We start from the raw sequence: 19,935 nt of genomic DNA, 5'->3' as shown, positions 1-19,935 counted from the left end.
GTCATTAGTCTAATCAAAAATGAGCAAACCAATTGAAAGATTAATATGATATCTATCAAGTGCAATTGAAGAGATGATTTATCTTGAGCATTGGAGTGGATGACTCCCAGAAGATAGAGATATAGATGTGATTGACTGGACTGACAATACATTAGACAAGACTCAAGTAGAACAAATCCTAGTTTTGTTTATGGATTTATTCACTTGTGAAGTTCATAGTGTGACATACTTTAATCTTTAGTGGATGATGGACTATGTATGTGTGACTCCTATACTTTGATGTAAGTAAAAACTAGAGTTCAAATAGATAAGGAACCGAAAGTTGGGTGCATTAGCTATATGACTTATGTAGTATGTAGCATCATTTACAATAGTGAAATTTATAGCTCAACTAATGGGTAAATTGTAACAGCCAGTTTTTAGTGAAATCAGAACAATGGTTTCGGGACTACAAATCTGAGTCCGAAAGGAAAATCATTTTAAAATTATTTCATGATCTGCATTATGATTGAAATATCATATGAAAATATCGTAAAGAAATTTTATCAGCTACATGTCTAATTAGATGGAAAGGACCAAATTGTATAAAATGCAAAAGTTGAGCTTTAGTAGCTATAGGTATCAAATAGCTATGGAATTCAAAATTTGAAGCCTTTATATGGAAAATAAACCATTAAGAGGAGTTATTAGATAAGTATTATGATTCATCGGAAATTTAAGAAAAGAAAAGGATGAAATTGGAAAGTAAAAATAATTAAAGATGATGAGTAATAAAATAATGAAAATATCATCATATTATCATCTTTCCCAAATTATTTTACATGGAAACCCTAGTTAGAAGATCTTGAAAGTAGCAAGATTATTTGGCTCAATTAGGTGAGCATTCAAGTTCCGTTTTTAATGATTTTCATGTTTCTGAGATCGTAATAGCTTAATCTAGCTATCTCGGGGATTAATTTGAAAAGTTATCAAGGTACTAGGGTTTTTCCATGGATGAATATGCATGAATTATAAGGTTTTATGGTAAGAAATGAAAGGTTATTGATAGATAAACAATTTTTGTTAAGGAAATTTTGATGAAATTGTGATTTAGGGACTAAATTAAAAAGATATAAAATTCATGGAAAAATTTTGAATTTTATGAAATAAATGGGTTGCTATTGTTATATGTAAAATTTGGCTAGGCTTGGAATAATGATTAAATTGCATGAATTTCATTTTTCAATCCTAGGGACGAAATTGTTATTAATCAAAAGTATAGGGACAAAATGATAATTTGCCTAAGATGTGAATTGGATTAAATTGAATTTGAATTGTATTAAATTGATGTTAAATTTATTCATATATATCCAGATTAAATTTATTCATATATATCCGGATAGATCAAATATGAAATTAGATCGTGGAAAAGAAAAAATGTCGGATTAGTAGATTTTGCATACACAAACAATTGTTGGGGTAAGTTCGTGTAACTGAATTGTGTAATATTTATATGTTTGAATTGAATGTTGTATATATGAATGGTATAAATGCCATATATATGAAATTGATCACATATCCGACAATGCCCGATAAATAATAAGTCCCGTTTTGATAAATGAGATTCGATGGATACAGAGTTCCCAAATTGGTTGTGGACATGCATGTGTTGCGGACACACCACAGCTCGAAAGAGCATCCCGTTATTAGCTCTCATGAGCTTCCTGATATATGATTCTTGCGAGCTTCCCATTAATAGCTCTTCGGAACATCCCGTTTGGTTGTGATTCTGCATGTGTTGTAGACACTCCGCAATTTTTATGAGCGTCCCAATATATGGCTTTTTGAAGCTTCCTGATTAAAGGCTCTTTCATGAGCTTCCTGATTAATTGGCTCTTTGAAGCTTCTTGATATTGGCTCGCTTGAACCTTTCCGATATTGGCTCGTATGAGCTTTCCGTTATTGGCTCTCCAGAGCTTTCCGTTACATGGCTCACATGAGCTTCCCGTTATATGGCTAGAGAGAGAGCTTTCCGTTTATGTGCTCGTATGAGTATTCCTGAATATAAATTGATGGTTTATAGTTTTGTATACTTCATGTGTACTGCCCTTGTATCCATCGATATTTTAAATGATTCAATAGGCAAAGTATCCGATATGAGATAATATGAATTCAAGATGAATTACTATGAGAAATACTTGAAATATAAAGATATATTTTATTCATGATATATGGACATGTGATGTGAAAAGTATAAATATATAGAAATTTGTTTATTGTTGAGCTCACACGTGTCTCTTGACGTTTATATGAAATACATGTCTGACAATGTTGATGAGGATATATGTTATGGCTTTTGGCCAAATTGCTTGAGTATGTTTAATATGCTTACCTTAAATGAAAATGAATGGTAAGTTAATTTCCTATTATAAGAACTTACTAAGTATTAAATGCTTACTCTGTTTTATTTTCTCTGTCTTATAGTGCTCTGAAGCTTGTAAAGGTTGGAAGCTTGGCGGAGATCACTCACACTATCCATCAGCTTATTTCGATATAAATAGTAAAATTACTTTTGGATATAATGGCATGTATAGGTTAACTAGCCAATGTTAGCATAAAGATGTTTTGGTTGTAACTAACCATTGGAATGGCTTATGATGAATTTATTTTGATATATATAAATATATATGTGTGGATTTATCATGCTTAGTATGTGTTTGAAATGATTAAATGATGGGTATTTAATAAGCATATTGAAGATGGATTTAAGATAACATATTTGGTCAATTTGGTAAGGACGAATATTTGAGTATAAGTGGTAATTTACCATGCTTAAAAACATGATTATGGCTTGGTATAATTGCATTACATTGGCTTGTGATTGTGTAAAATGTTAATGTAGGTGGATGGGTGAGAAATAAGGCTTGAAAATAGCCTTATTTTGTCCACACAAGCAAAGACACGGGCGTGTGTCTCAGCCGTCTGTGGCACACGGCCTAGCATATTGGTGTGTGACTTGGCCGTGTGTCCCCTGCATCTCTAAATTTCAAAACAGAATGCTCAGAATAAATCACACGATTGGCATACGAGAATGTGACTTGGCCGTGTGACCCATGCACCTATTTAGTGAAGTTCACACAGCTTGGCACACAGGCGTGTGACTTAGCTGTGTGACCCAAGTTAGAGAGTTACACGGGTACGGACACAGGCTAGGACACAACTGTGTGCCCTATTTCGAATGCCCACACGGCTTAACCACACGGGCGTGTGTCCCCTGCATATTGGAAAAATTTTGAAATTTTGTGAAAAATTTTGAGTACTCGGTTTAGTCCCAACTTGTTTTTAATGCATATTTTAAGCCTCAAAGGCTCATATAAGGGACATTAAGATTGATTCCTGATTTGAATGCTAAATGATATGATATGCCTGTTACATGTTTTGTAAATTTTGGTAATACTCCGTAACTTTATTCCGATGTTAGATACGGGTTACGGGTATTACATAAATGATATCTTCTCATCGGCATTACATGATAGATGAAAAGTAAACATGACCATTTGTCTTTTGTCTTTATGATAAATAAATTAATTACTATTTGATAATAATTGACTTTTCGTAAAGGAAGATGTAATAATTACCATGAGATAAAATAAAATTATATTAGGAAAACGAATTTATCCCAAAGAAATTAAGGATATCCTATGAGAGTAACACACTTATAACAAGGTTATTAGACAGCATTGATTGAGTAGCTTTCGTAATGATATGTAATTATGGAGAACTCAGACACAATACTATAGTGGATGACTTCGTGACTTAATGAATTTATAATTAATAGGCGAAAAGTTGGCACTTATTTATAAATCATTTGAGCTCTAATTATGTAACGACCTGATTTTCAGTGGTATCAGAAATTATGCTTTTGGGACCTTGTTTTCATGAACCGAGATCATAAATATTAAATAAAGATATTTACGAAGTTATTATATAGATGAATTGAAATATAAATAATCAATTTAACTAAAATTATGATTAATTAGGGCTCAAGGACTAAATTGTAAAAATATTCACTATAGATTCTTAATTAATAAATAGAATTTAAATTACAATTAACCAAAAATCTAAAACAACATGCCTAATCATGAGATAGTGGACGGTCATTTGTGTGTGGATTAGTTTTAATAATTTAAAGATTTATTTAATTAACACATAATTATTTTAGATTAATTAAACATTAATAATTTGGTGGAAGAAGAGATAATCATCATCTCTTTCAACCGTCCAGACCCAGGGTTATCAAACTTTCAACTTTAATTTCAACTGAACTTTTTATAATATTTATAAGTTTTAAGATTTTTTTATGATTTTGATAAGTTTTATGATTTTTATAAGTTTTATAAAATTTTAAATATGTTTATTAATTTTATTAATTTTATTAAACTTTTATAATATTTATAAATTTTATTATTTTATTATAATTTTTATAAGTTTATATCAATTTTAATATTTTTAAATTTAATAATTTCAATAATATTTTTTATCTTTTAATAATTGTTTATGATTTTTTCGAAGATATTAGATTACACCAAAAAATTGTCATGTGTCACCATCTTATTAGTTCGTTAATTTATATTAACAATCAATGTGATCAACCACGGATTCCGTTAAAGGAAGGGCTTAATTGATTATTTTGATTAACGACAAAGATTCAGTTAGGTGTGAATTTAATATAGGGTCTTAATTGATTTAATTTTTCAATTTCTTAAGGGCTTTTTTGACATATAAGCCAAAAAAAACTCACTTAGTAGTTATGTAATTAAAAAATGTTTATTAATCTAAGTTTAGCACAAAAATAATAGTGTTAACAATTGTACTTGCATTTCTAAGTCTAAGAAATAGAAGTACTAAATTCCAAATGTATGAAAAGTTAAGAAACTTGAACATATTTTAACCTAAATTAAATGTTGATTAAGTGTTAGCTCAATTAGTATTGGTATTATTTATAATACGTAAGAACGTGAATTCAAGCATACTCAAGTGCCTTTATACTCCTATTTAAAGCGTGAAGTGGGACTATAAATAATTTTAAGTATTGTATAAAAAATTTCAAAAGGTTAGTATCATACATAATTCTCTGTTTTAGTATAATTTTGTATAAATTTCATAATTTATTTACTAATCCCTTTATGTTTATTAAAATCTTATTTTTGTACTAGGATAAAATTATTAGATTTAAAAGTGCATATAAAGTTGAAAAATTCATGTTATGTACACTAATGGTTAAAGTTTAGAGTAAACTATAAAAATAATAATTTTATTTTTTTAGATTATATTTTAATCACATATATTTTAAATATTATGTTTTAGTTACTTATATTATCGTTTTGTTATGAAGTGACCACTTTATCATTAAGCTCGTTGATTTGTTACGTTTAGTTACTCCGTTATTAAATATCAACTTAGATATCCAGAGATGAAAATAAATTTTTAATTTTTTTATGAAAATAGAATATAAAAATTTGCCTTAAAACTCAACTTTCTAACCAATAGTTGGTTTTGAAAAGAGAAGAGAAGAGCGCAACGACAAAAGAAGAAATGGGCGCTTGCAGCTTCTAAATATCAGTCACAAGTAAGGGAGATGATGCAATGTATGCCCGTTCGCCTAGTGACGGTGATGACATTGGGAGTGGCACACTATACTTCGTCAATAGTCTTCTAAACTCATTTTACAGTTTATCCAATGTAGCATCCAAAAGGCCTCCATCAAGATGTACTCTTTCCCCATTATTTTGCAACTCCTTGAGACCCTTGAGCGGCGTCTTCAAATTCAACAGTTACATTTCGTCAAGAACTCTGTTATCCTCCAAACACTCAGTTATATCTTCCAACCATTGAATTGCAAACCCGCAATTATCACCCAGAAACCTTAATGCCTCTTGGAGGCATTTCAACACTGATAAATACCCAGGAAGATCATTCTTGGGATCTGATAGCAAGGACTTTTCAAGTCCATAAACAACATCGAAAACCTTAAACACTACCGCAACAGGGCCCACAGCTCGATTAATATGCCCTCGACTGCAACAAGTGCATCTTTGTCGGCACGAACCGGGCGGACAACAGCTTCTAAGGAAGGCAATCTTTGATTGATCTCCTCTAACTTAGGTCCAGCCTTTTCAAGAGCCAATCCTAGGGTTCTCGATTTCTCTAAGCTAAGCTTCAGTGACTTTCTAGCAGTTATCAGATGATCAATACAAAAATTGTTGCAGTCGTTACCATATGCAGATTGGTCTATCTTGACCCCCCGCAGAAAAATCCTAATCAAAGATTGCTCGCAACTTCTTCTTCTTCTCCTGTCATTGTGCTCTTCTCTTCTCTCTTTTGATAATATTTTTCCAAATCCAGTTATTGCTCTTTTTTGCTCTTTTTTTATACAGGAGAAAATTGGGCAACACAAAATTTGTATTCTATTTTCATACAAAATTTAAGACCTATTTTCTTCTCAACTCTACATTTAAGTTGAGATTTAAAATTTTATTTGGATTATTATTGTTGTTAAAGAAATAACAAATTTTAATAATAGAGGATTATTTCGTAATAAAATAATAATATAATTAATTAAAACGTGATATTTTAAATATAAATAACTAAAATATAATTTAAAAAAAACATTTATAATTTACCCAAAAGTTTAAACAATGGACCGAAGTTTTGCATGTTTCAAAATTACTCGTCTACGCGTATCCCCATTATATATTCATTTACGTACTAAAAGGTGCAAAATTGGGCTTTCGACAATTATATTTAATTCAAATATCAGAGATAATATTGCATTCAAAATAAAAAATATTGGAGATAATTTATATTAAATTTACATGGAGTTTAAGAAAATATTAAATTAGACACATTCATGATGTAAATTGTATAATAAATTTACAAAAATCTTATGATATTGATTAACGTGATTGACAAAATAATCAAATATTCGTGTACCTCATTTTGACATACAAGAAATAATTTTAATAATAGAAATAAATAAATAAAATTTTAATAGAAAGATCAATTTACTTTTTTATCTAATGTATAAAGACTAATTTACCTATTTTTAAGTACAGAGAATAAAATATAAGTCAACTCTTAAATACAAAAGTCTAAATGGTAAAATCAAAAGTCAAACTCGAAGAAAGCACATACAATAATTTCAATTTTGATCAATTTTAATTTTTAGTCCCTAAATTGTGTTTTTCCAAACCAAACACTAACATATTCAGATTATTCCATCAAGTCATTTCACGTTTTCTCTGTTTCCAAAAGAAACCCAAAGTTAATCCATCTTCATCATATCATTTCACTGTTAAAGATTCTTTAGGGGTAGATATTTTCAGTTGATGAACAAAGCACAAAAACAATGCATCATCGGTAATCCGACCAGTAATAAGAATCTGAAATGGATGTATTTAAGAATAATCCCTTATTTCAGCATTTTGAGAGTTTTAGAAGAACAATGTTGATATTATCATACAAGTTCAGAGAGCTTCCAATGGGGAAACGATTAAACATTTAACAGACAGCAACTGGGAAGCTCTGCCAGTATCAAACTTACCGTAACATTTAAATCTTCCAAATATCCTTACAGAATTGACATTCAATCGCTTACATTGCACAAAATGTTATTTTTAACAGGGCAAATGTTTCCGCCACTCGTATGTCATGCTCCACTTGCGTATAAACGGGTCCATTCCTTCGCTGCAAAAAGGAAATCAAGAACAGTTGATTATAAGAATGCCAGCATATCTTCCTTTGATTTGTAGTAGTGTGTTGACCAATCCCAATGACCTCAACACTGTAAGTACGAATGACCTCAACACTGTAAGTAGAGATTTTTCTTACCTGTCTCGACAGCTTCAGCCTCATTCATTTTCCAGTGTTTAGCAATGTTCTCGGAGAGTGGATCATCGGGATTTGGAGCACTCAAGAGTGCTTGAATGCTGGAATATAGATGATAATCTCAGTATTAATCTAAGCCAAAAGTAGGCAGTGGCGGAAAGGAAATATTCAGCCATATTTACTAGAAAATCTTCTGCCAATATAGAAAATGTTTTAAATCGTTTTCAACAAGCCATGATATATTCACCCTATATGAAAAACCTCTATTCTCATTTCACAGAAACTTGTAATACCTCAAAAGTACAGTTCGGATTTGGAGAGCAGGACTCCATTTGTCTTTGAGAATATCAAGGCATATTCTTCCAAGCTGAAATAAAGCTCAATCTTCAGAGCCAAGAAAACACATCTTTCACACCATAAAATAAGGACAATAGAAGGAACAAGTAGACCAAACCTTATCAATGTTCGGATGATATATCTTTGTAAGAAACCGAACCTGTTATACCAAATTTTTTAGGTGGTTAAAAATAGACAATATATCAGAAAGGAAAATGAATGACAGAAAATTTCTGAGAAAAAAGGTGAACTTGATGCTGAAATGCCAACTACTGTCGGTTAAAATTCTATGAATATACTAGATTCATGAACCGCTAGTGCAAGAGAATTAAACAATGAAGTCCAGTGACCAGAAACGAGGCAAAGAAGGCCAATCTTATGAAACTGGACAATCAAGTATCGATAACAGGAAGACAACAAAGTCTCAAATGGCATCATATTAGTCATGCAGAGCTCAACTAGGAAGGTAAGCACAAATTAGATCATTACCACCAAGCACATTGGGTTCCGCACAGCTAATCATATGCAAAGGCATCACTAGAAAGAAAAATGTTCTTCCCGGGTGAAAGTAAAACTTTCAAGGATCAAAGAAATGAGTTGGCTACCTAGGTAGTAGACGCTAAGGCATTGATCATGTCACAACAAGGACTTCAGGAAAGCAGTGCATATAACACAAAGTTTGAATGCAGATCAACATTTTCCTTTAAATGACATCAAAGCAAAAATTATAAGCTGATAAAACGAAAGGAGATTAATGCATATTTGGTATTTAATTTGGCCATACAAAAAAAGGACAACTCAATTCTGCTGAGCCTGAAATTACAAGCCAACAACAAATTATAGAGCATTCCACAGCATTTCAAGTGTAGTGAGTATTAATATATAATATACTTCAGGTTTTGGTGTTTTGCTACACTGATTAACATTTTAACATATTTCATAATAACTAAGAAGACAACATAGAGTGATGGAAACTAGATGCAGTAATAGTAAAAACATGCCAGAAATAACACCCCAACAAATTAAAAACAGTTCTCTAAAAGCAAACTACAACATCCCTAAATCATATCAAAACCCTACAAAAACTTTTCTAGACGAGGTCATGAAGACAACTAATATCGGATATCAAAGGAAAAACAATCCAGTATACAACAGTGGATACGAAAACAAGGTCATGCTAAATATTAAGAAGCAATGCAGGAGAGTTGAGTACCTTGGGAGCAGTCATGGGATATTCTTCAGGCAAAAATAGTTCCAACTTGAAAACCCCTCCTAAACGAAATATTCCAAACAAGAAAATGAATTATATTCTTTAATTGCCAAATGAGATATCGCCAAAAAGAACTTCCCAAAACCAGACTAAGCGCTGGATAACACTGAAAAAGCATGCTAATTGAACCTACATTTTAAGATTGAAAACATGGGTCCATTTTTGCTTACAAAGGTTAGAAAACCAAAGGGAAAAAAGAAAATGAAATAAAATAAACGCTGCATAAACCAATTTTGTGAACAATAATATGCTTAAAACGAATTGTGGTCATTTTAATGACTGACCATTGGGGATGGTGTCACTCTTAATGACGTAAATCAGCCATAAACATTGAACAATCAAAAAAATAAACTACCTTCATATGGAGACTGTGTGGGACCAAGGATCATCACATTGAAATATCGCATGTTATCCTCTGATGGCGAAGCACTAATTCCAGGTGCTGCGGGGCGAAAAAAAAAAACAAAAACTTTTAGGCAACAGGAAAAAATAATTTCTTTAAAGAAAAGAAACCCAGAAAGTTAATTTTGTTGCTCATAACATTGAAACTACTCAAAACACAAAATTTAACAAGAATTTCTATAAAAAAAAAAAAGAAAGCTAAGTACTTACCTGGTTCACTGAGGAGACGCTGAGTTTCCTGTTTCGATCAAAGGTAAAGGAGACCAGAATTATAGCATGGAAAATTAACAAGAAAAGCTTTCTTCAATGTAAGAAGACGCTCTGAAATTAATTATCTGAAGCTTTTGATTCATTAAAAGCATAAACAATAAAGCTATGAAAGCAAAGTGTAGAAACCCAGAAAAGGAGAGGAGGGAGATGGAAAGAGAAACCTTAATTATTCTTCGAGGGAGATTAGTATTGGCCATTGCAAGGATCGACGGGTGAACATAAACAGGCAAAATAGTTTCTGGGAACTGAGATAAAAATAACTCTTTTTAAGTCTCAAGTCTCAATTGATTTTAGTGTTTTTCTTATAATCCAATTTTAACTCCACTGCAGTGCGACCCACGTTCAAAATATCACTCTAAATTTTAAACTGCTGTAAATTTATAACATTTTAGTTTAATTGCACAATTAATACCTATATATTTTTTCTTTTTCCTTTTCAACAATTTAATTATTTTTTATTTTCTTTTAACATTTTTGATTCATGATAAAATTTTAATGGAATGTGAGATTACTACGAATCTATGCTATTATTTATATTTTTATTGAATTGATGTCACCTTTAACTAGGGGCGAAGTCAGAAAATTTCTTTTAGAGGGGCTGAAATTAAATTATAATTTTACTATAGTAAAATATAATTTTAACTGAGTTAATATCGTAAGTCAACTTGACATTAACTCATAATTGATGATAACGTCATGATAAATAAATGTAATGCATTTTGTATTGTTAATATGATGTATTTATGTTGTTAATTTCATGTGTTATTATAATTAATTAGTTCAAATCATACGTTTCATTATTTATTATATGTTATTTTTAAACACATATCTATATTTTAAATTGTGGTTTTCACATGCATATGCCTGTGATAGGATTTCTAGTATTAATAATGTATTTGATTGAGTTGGCGCTATAAGTTAACTCAATATCGACTCAAAATTGATAACAACTAAATGATAAACAATTAAATCTATTTTTAAAATTTTAATATTGCACATATTTCATCTGTAATTATTATTAATTAGTTTCAAGTCATATATTTTAATATTTATTTTATGTTATTTTAAACATACATTTATATTCTATATTTGTGGTTTCCACACGTATATGCATACGGTTGGATTTCTAATGTAATATTACAATGTTTGATATGTTGGAAAAGTGATAGTAAATTTTGAAAGATCAAAATAAATTTGATTAATTTTAACATTTTTCAATGATTTTATTATTAACAATCAAGTTTTTTATTTTAAATAAAACTATATTAATATATTTATCTCATTAATATATGATTAAATTGATAATAGATTTTAAATATTTCATATGTATTAAGTTAGAATATAATCTAAAATTTAATTCAATAATATTTAAAATTTTAAAATTAATTTTTTTATGATTTTATGGTGAAAAATATTGCATAGTAATCAAAATAAATAAATAAGGAAAAGGGCAATTTTATCTGAGATAAGTTTTAATTTCTCAACTATATGGGAAAGTTTCTTTTCCAATGAGTTAGCGCTTGGTATTTTCCTATGTTATAATTTTAATGGGGTGTGATTGTAACAACTTAATTTTCAGTGGTATCGGAACAGTGATTCAAGATCACTAAATCCGACAAATGAGTAGGAAATATTATTAATTTAGTGAGTATAAGTTAAATGTGAAGTTAGGAAAAATTTTGAAATAGTGAATAGTGTACTAAAAATAAATATTAAAATAATTAGAATCGAAAACGAGGTATCGAGAACTCGAGAATTTTAAATGGAGCCATAAATATTTTTATAAATATTTATGGAGTGTTAATAAGTTAGTATTAAAGTTTCGTCAAGAAATTTTAAAGTTCTGATAGTTAATTGAATAAAAAGGACTAAATTGTATCAAATGCAAAATTGTGGAAAATGATTAAATAGCTTAAATGATAAAAGAAAGAGGGTTTAAAAGGAAAATAGACCCAAGGTCTCTTTGGGCTGGACGGCAAGGGCATGAAATCAGTAAGAATATAAGGAGAATTAAGGGAAAAATTGGAAAATTGCAAAATTTACTTAATAAAGCTAGGACTAAAGTGGAATTATCTAGATTTCTCTTTATTTTTCTACATTATCATCAGCAAAAATGCCATGGAAGAATTCCCTTAAGCTGGTTTTTCACATTTTTACTTCAGGTAAGTTCAATTCTTGATTATTTCTTAAAATTTTTATGTTTTTGTGACTTTTACAACTAGGTCCACTTGTTGAATTCATTAGTTTTTTTATTCTATGAAAGAAATTGAAAGTTGCTATGAATATGTGCTGGAAGTATATGATGATTTGGCATGAAAATTAGAGATTTAAATTGTTTATATGCTGATTTTATTGAAAGAATTGAATAGAAAGTGAATGTTTGGGACCTAATTGTAAAAGAGTTTGAAGTTAGGTTTTATGTGGAAATGCTGAATTTCAATAGTTATGAAATAACTTATAATGTCTAGTAAAAGTATTAATTGATAAAATTATCGTAATTGAGGGGTTAATTGAGTAAGGACTGAATTGTATGAATTGTGAAATTTGGGGCAAAATGGAAATCAACATTTTGCACTAAAACTGTTTTGGACAGAAGCAGTAGTCTAACTTTGAAAAATCACCAAAAATTTTAGAAATGGAATTAAAGGATGAATAAAATATGAAATTAAAACTTATTGAGTCTAGTTTCTTATAGAAAAAATGATGTAAGCAATGGAATTGTAAATCATGAGATATGATAAATTTTGTGAGACAAGGTCAGAATGATTTTGGGTTCCCCTGTTTTGACTTTGTAAAATCATAAAAAATTGTATAAAAATAATTAGCGGCTTAAATTTATATTTTTAGAATCCTGAATGAGTCTGTTTTCAAGAGAAAGAAACGGAAACATCATTCGAATCCTTTACGAGGAGATAATTAATTTTTAGTGAAGAAGGGTCGGAACTGTCAAATAGCAGAGCAGGGGAGAATTCAATGAATAAACTGTATTAATTGGACCAACCAAAAATTATGAAATTTTTATGGTAAGAAGATATGTGAGTCTAGTTTCAGGAAAAATTAGCGGATCTTAAATATAAATAATTTAGTGACTATGACACGGGTGGATAGCTTGAATATTCACATAAGTAATTAGTGAAAATTATGGATAATGTTACTTACAAGTGTGTTATTTATACCAAGGATGTGGATGGAGAGGAGGAGGAAAAAAATATATGAATGACTCGTGTATAAATTGATCACATGCCCGATTATAATCGATAAGTGTTGGATTAGAAATGATATAATGTTTTATTTGGAACATTTATTATGAAATTATGATTATCGTTATAATACAAAAATTGAACTTGTGAGTTTATATGGCTAAATTTTAGTGATTATTTGTTAATTTTATGAATTTCATGATGTGTTATTTCATATGTATTGATGATTAAAATAGTGAATAATGTAAAAGCATGAAAATTGAATAAATGATCAAATTGAACATTTCAATTCAGTGACAAGATGAATTGAAGGAAAAGACCATAGTTGGACCATGGCAACAAGTGATAAGTGATAGCTTCGGCTACACTTATCTGATCAAGGACAAATGAAAGTGATAAGTAATAGCTTCGGCTACACTTATCTAATCAAGGACAAGTGAAAGTGATAAGTAATAGCTTCGGCTACACTTATCTGATCAAGGACAAATGACAAGTGAAAAGTGGTAGCCGCCACCTGATTAGTGAAAAGTGGTAGCTTCTGCTACTTGATCAGTGAAAAGTGGTAGCTTCGACTACCTAATCAGTGAAAAATGGTAGCTCTGCCACCGATCGATGAATAGTGGTAGCTTCGGCCACAAGTGACAAGTGATTTTCGTATAAGACCATATCCGGATATGACATCGGTGTGATATATGCTATCAGATAAGACCATATCGAGATATGGCATCGTGAGATATGTGATTCGTGTAAGACCATAGTGGGCTACGGCATCGATATGTGATATGTGATTACGTGTAAGACCATAGTGGGCTATGGCATCGATATATGAATATGTGTAAGACCATAGCTGGGCTATGGCATCATTATGTGAACATGTGTAAGACCATAGTTGGACTATGGCATCGAGAAAACGAAGTACTCAATTCTGTAAGGCGTTCACTAATTTGACAACGTTTGGTAAGTGTTACATGGAATTATGTGATATAAGGAAGTACGAGTTGATAAGATATGAGTATAGAACTTGGTTGATAAATGAATTCATTTGTTATTACATAATTGTTCATCTTGAATGTACTATCCATATGTATTGATAATTCAAATGTTTTAATGAATAAAGTTCCGACATGAAATAAATTGAACACGAGACAAATAATTATGAAATTGAACTCGAAATTCATGAAAATGACGGTTATTGATATATCGAGACATGAGACATTGATATATGAATATGGAAAATGTTTGATAAATGTGTTTATTCATAATTATGGAATTATATACCTCATATGTACTATTTGCATAAAGATGATATTTCAAATACTTTGGTTATTTAAGCTTAAATATGAAATAGTATGAAATCAAGATAAGTTGTTATGAAAATATATTTAGATTACAGAGATATAGCTGATATATGTTGTATGATTACATAACGTGAAATTGTGTATATATATGAGAAATTTAATAAGAATTGAGCCTATACACGTTTCTTATTATTTATATGCAGTGTACGACTGACAAGGCTGATGAAGCTACAAACAGAGAGTTACACGGGTTGAAAACACGGGCGTGTGACTTTCCAAAGTGTGAAAATTTTCTAAGTGTTGCAAAAGTTTCATATGTTTACGGTTTGGTCCCGAACCATCCTGAATGTATGTTTTGGGCCCCGTAGGCCCATATAAGGGACATTAAACATATGTATGAAAGTTTTTAATTTAGAAAAAATTTTATGGCTGATTTTTACATGATTGATCATATTAAGTTCGGTAATGCCTCGTACCCTATTCTAGGCTCGGAATACGGGTAGGGGGTGTTACAATGATTGTTGAAAAAGTTACTTTACAACGTTTGGTACACACTAGAAAATATTGATTAAAATCGCCGTAAAGTTATATTATCACATTTGGTTCACTAAGTAATTCCTAAGAATGCAATGATAATTTATGGATTTACCATTACTAAATAAAAGAATTATTCATGTATTTAAATTTTTTTTGAAAGAAAAAACATATTCATTATAAATCGAAAAGATTGAAAAGACAAAACGAAGTGAAAACAAACAAGGGCACAACTCTACCCACGTGGATAGAATTAATTTTTATAATAAATTTTATTCTTAACAAAAAAATTGATTAAATATTTAATAAAAAAATTTAATTGATTTTTAATTTTTTATTTATAGTTAATTGAAAGTAAAATTATTTCAAATTTATCTTACATATATTTTGTAAATAAAATAATACACATGTAAAATCATGTATATATAAAACTTGTTTTTGAACAGTGGCGGAGCTACTAAGAGATCCAGGGGCCATGACCCTCCCAAAGTCTAATATTTTTTAATTTTCCCCTTTACATACATACTTTGGCCTTCCCAAATATAGAAGTAGGCCTCTCTAATATTTTTATAGTATTAAAAATAATATTAAAAACTATTCTTAATAAAAATAAAGGAAAAATCTTCTTAGAAAAGCCAAATTTTGGGAGTAAAATTTGGAATTTTGATCTAATTTTTTGTAGTATTATTAACATAGTAAATATATGTTATAGGAACAAAAACAATTTTACGTAGCATGTCCAATTTTAGTAGCGCAAAGGAAGTAGGCAATAGCTTCTTCTTTGCTCTTTTTATTATTATTTATGTTTATTAATAGACTAATATATTAAACCAATATAAAATAAGGATAATTTTATCTTAATATATATTTTTTTAACTTTCCAACCTACATGGGAAAGTAATTTTCTCACTTTTTATTATGGGAATTACATTGTCATGTTCATAGAAAAATAACTTCGAAGGGAAAGTTAGATTCCAAGAAAAATAAAAAATTTTGACATACCAAACATTAGCATCACTTTTTAACTGATTAAATTCTTAAAAAAATGACTATTTTTCATCATACCAAACGTTACCTAATATTCAAAAGAATCACATTCCAATAATTTAAGTAAGTAACTTCCAAAAGAAAGTTACATTTCAAGGAAAGTTGATAGACTTTGATATATCGAGTGCATGATTTATTTTCTCACCAATTAAATTGGTTTGAATATGTTAGAAGTCCCTATAATCTAGTGAAATTTAAAATTTAATTTTTATATTTTGGCTTTGAGTTATTTTATTTTTTATCTAAAAATTTTGATGCTCTCACCCAATTTTGCAATTATAAAAAGATAGAATAACATTTTAGTCCTCAACATTGATAATTTTTGATAATTTAGTCATTACTTTTAAAATAAATAAAACTTTTAATTTTTAAATAATTTATATGTACTTTTAAAGAGTAAAGATCCAATTGATAAAAATTGCAAATGTTGAGCGTCAAAATGTTATTCTATCTTTTTTATAATTGCAAAATTAGACAAAGGATCAAGATTTCTAAATAAAAAAAGTACATTGACTCGATGCCTTAAAATTAAATACATAGACTAAGATTTAAGTTTCAAAAGAGTATAGAGATTTCTGATCTATTTAAACCAATTAAAGTTTGCTTGGTAGAGTAAAAAGAAAATTGGAAAGATTAAAAGTTGAAAGAAAAAATATTTTTCCACGGTAGAGTTGAAAATTAAAATAAAAACAAAACATTTAAAAATGTACAATTTTAATCTAGCATACACTTATATTTCATTTTCTCTTTTCATATCATTCTAATTTAGCTGAATTGTTTTTATGCATTAAAATAAAAAATAATTATCATTATCAAGAATACTCTTCTACTTTTCCACTCCACCAAATAACACTAAACTCATCTCTGTCAAACAAATTTTTTTTTAAAGTTTCTAATAATAATTTTATTCATTCTTAATTTAGGTGCCTTCAGATTCACTGTACTTATGGTGTGGTGGAATCTTTTATCTGATAACTACAGTAATTAATTTTACTGTCACCCCATAAAGGCATCACATATCCAAACTAAGGCTTCGATATCTCGGATTCAGACTATTTCTTAACATTTTATTTGACTTAATTTTTATTAGTTATTGTTATATATTTATTTAATTTTTCCTTCTTTACACACACTGCTACTTTAATCAAATCCATTTATCAGTGTTGTTTGCTTCATCCTCTTATCATTTCATTTATGTTTTTCCATTCACTGGCTACAAAAACTAGGCTTCTATCGTATCTGTATTTCTTCTTATGTTTTTTTTTTAACTCAATTTTTATGCTCAAATGTGCCTTGGCGGCTTATCTTCACTTTTCATTTTGTTTTGGCTTAATATAACGAAAACCACCTAAAAATAGTTCAATAATCAATTAAGTCTTTAATGGGAAACAACATACAATTTAACTCTTAATTGAATATAAGTACCTGACAGTACTTAATTGAATACAAGCTCCTGATGGCTTAGCTTCACTTCTTGCAATAATTCGGGCCATCAGCTGCTCCTCCAAGGAAGCATTGTTGTCTTGGGCACACCGAGGGTGTCAGCCGGTAGATCATCCGGCTGGCGCCGATCATTATATCTATGAAAGGTGAACCGAGTAGAGTCCTCTGGGTGGAGGGAATCGTTTCTTCTGGAGCTGAGCGGAGCTCTTCAACCAATTGCTGGTTTTGAGCATTTTTCAAGTCAAGCAGGCATTGGCACTCTTCTTGTTCCTGTAAACGGTGCTGTTGCTCAGAGAGTTGCTCCTCCATGCGCCTCATTTTCTCTTCCATCTCAGAAACTTTGATGCTAAGAGCCAGAGGGCTGCTGATGAGAAGCTTGGTCCAAAGGAGTAGCTATGGTAGTGGCTTTGAGAGGGTGGAGCCAGCAAGTAAGAGGAGAAGGCATGCTGCAGGTACCATGCAAGGAACTCCCTAGGGTCAGAGGGAGATGCACCGGAGGCTGGCTGGAACTGGGAGGAGACAGGCTGAGCAGAATCGTGGGCTGATGGCAGTGGGAGTGATGCAAGTAGCTGAGAAAGTGATGGGATAGACTGGAAGAATAGTGTAGGAGTGATGGGATAAGTAACATATTAAGTAATATACAAACAATTTTTTAATTTTATATAAATTTAATACATACGTTATATTATTTTTTTATATATAATTATGTTCACGTTCCATGGGTTTAAAACTAGTATAAAAAATGAATAAAAACTGGTGACTTTTTTAAGTTTCTACATGTATAAAAAATGTAAATTCCCCGGATAGGATTTGCTATAGGCTTTGGCTTTAATCTATGGAAAGGATTAAGTTTAGTATGAAAAGTTGTTATTATTTTTAGTGGTTTCTCCTTATTTTTAGATAATTAGTTGTGTTGTATTGCTTGAAATAGGTAAAAAAAGAGAATGATGAGTACGAGTCTCCCTCTCCCTCAACTAATCAAACCCTTAAAATAAATTACTTGAATCCCAAAATAATTCAACCCCTCTCTATAAATCTACCAATTGTTACCAGCTTTTATATTCAGGAAAGAGCAGTAAACAAATAAGAGTTAGAACGAAAGAAATGGCAAATATTCCCATAATCGCTATTTTCTGCTTCACCATTTTTGTTTCGTCCTCACTCAATTTCGTCTATGGGGCTGAAAATATGACCTACATTGTTGTAGGCCATGTTTACTGTGACACTTGTCGTGTTGAGTTTGAGACCAAACTCAGTGAACCCATCGGTGGTATATAATCAAATTACCACTTATTCACTCTTTCTTTTTTTTGTATTTTAAATATACGAACACGAAATAAAAATAATTGATACATAAAAGTTGGGTTGACAAATTAATGTTTTTGATATTGCAGGAGCAGTAGTGAAATTGGAATGCAGGAATCGTACAGACAATCAGCTTACCTTCCAGAGCCAAGAAATAGTGACTGACGAACATGGAGACTATCACATTGCAGTGGAAGGCGATTATGAGGAATCAGACTGCGACGTCGCCTTGGTGAGGAGTCCCAACCCGGATTGCAATGATCCCTCCGAAATATGGAGGATATCTAGGGTAGTTCTCACCACACTTGACGGCGTTAGCGGTGAGCTTCGGTTTGCCAACAATCTTGGGTTTAAGAAGAAGGTTGCTCTTCCTCAATGTACTCAAGTTCTTCAAGAGATAGGCTATTATGAGCTTAACCAAGAAGTTGGAGGCTATAATGAGCTTAGCCAAGAAGCTGAAGACATTTCCCCTTCGTCAGAACTATAATATGTATTTTCACTTTCAACTTTTTCTGAAAGCTCGGCATTAGCCTATATTAAAAATTGAATCATTATTATTCTACTATATGTTTATCATTTTAATTTCCTTGCCACTGAGTCAAAGTGTTAAATAAAACAACGTAAAACATAAACAATAATTACAATAACGTTAAACCCAGCTTTTGGCGCACTAGCTATCGACTCATAGGAATTTAAAGAGAACTTTAAGCAGAAACCAAAAACAAACAAGAAAGCAGCAGTCGAGGATGTAACGAACTCAGGTAAAATGCATATACTACTCAATAGATCAAATAATAAGAAAGAGTTTCTATATTTAGACTATATCTTATATTCACGTACATTACAGATGTAGTATTTATAGAGTACATATGTGACTGCTATGACTGGCTTAACAATCTAACAAACTTAGTAACAAACTAACAGCTCAGAGAGCTAACAGCTCTAGTTACCAGAGTATTCTATA

The 19,935-nt window shown here is 30.5% G+C and overlaps 2 protein-coding genes across 2 annotated transcripts; one reads left to right on the top strand and one right to left on the bottom strand.

Moving 5' to 3' along the window:
* Window positions 1-7,433: 7,433 nt before the first annotated feature.
* Window positions 7,434-10,483, bottom strand: LOC108450720 (ubiquitin-conjugating enzyme E2 36-like). Its single transcript, XM_017748469.2, has 8 exons — window positions 10,306-10,483; window positions 10,085-10,112; window positions 9,828-9,914; window positions 9,416-9,474; window positions 8,321-8,362; window positions 8,160-8,233; window positions 7,870-7,967; window positions 7,434-7,725 (listed from the first exon to the last, which is right to left on the bottom strand). The coding sequence occupies exons 1-8, from the start codon at window positions 10,339-10,341 to the stop codon at window positions 7,688-7,690; spliced, it is 462 nt and encodes a 153-aa protein (XP_017603958.1). The 5' UTR covers window positions 10,342-10,483; the 3' UTR covers window positions 7,434-7,687.
* Window positions 10,484-18,694: 8,211 nt separating this feature from the next.
* On the top strand, window positions 18,695-19,536 carry LOC108452827 (pollen allergen Sal k 5.0101-like). The gene is made up of 2 exons (XM_017750610.2): window positions 18,695-18,936; window positions 19,061-19,536. Exons 1-2 carry the CDS (start codon window positions 18,771-18,773, stop codon window positions 19,456-19,458), a joined length of 564 nt encoding a protein of 187 aa, XP_017606099.1. The 5' UTR covers window positions 18,695-18,770; the 3' UTR covers window positions 19,459-19,536.
* The last annotated feature ends 399 nt before the right edge of the window (window positions 19,537-19,935 follow it).

This window comes from Gossypium arboreum, chromosome 5 (assembly GCF_025698485.1).
Source record: "Gossypium arboreum isolate Shixiya-1 chromosome 5, ASM2569848v2, whole genome shotgun sequence".
Classification (NCBI taxonomy): domain Eukaryota; kingdom Viridiplantae; phylum Streptophyta; class Magnoliopsida; order Malvales; family Malvaceae; genus Gossypium; species Gossypium arboreum.
The sequence above is the reverse complement of the archived record's forward strand: the minus strand, read 5'-3'. Positions and strand labels throughout refer to the sequence as shown.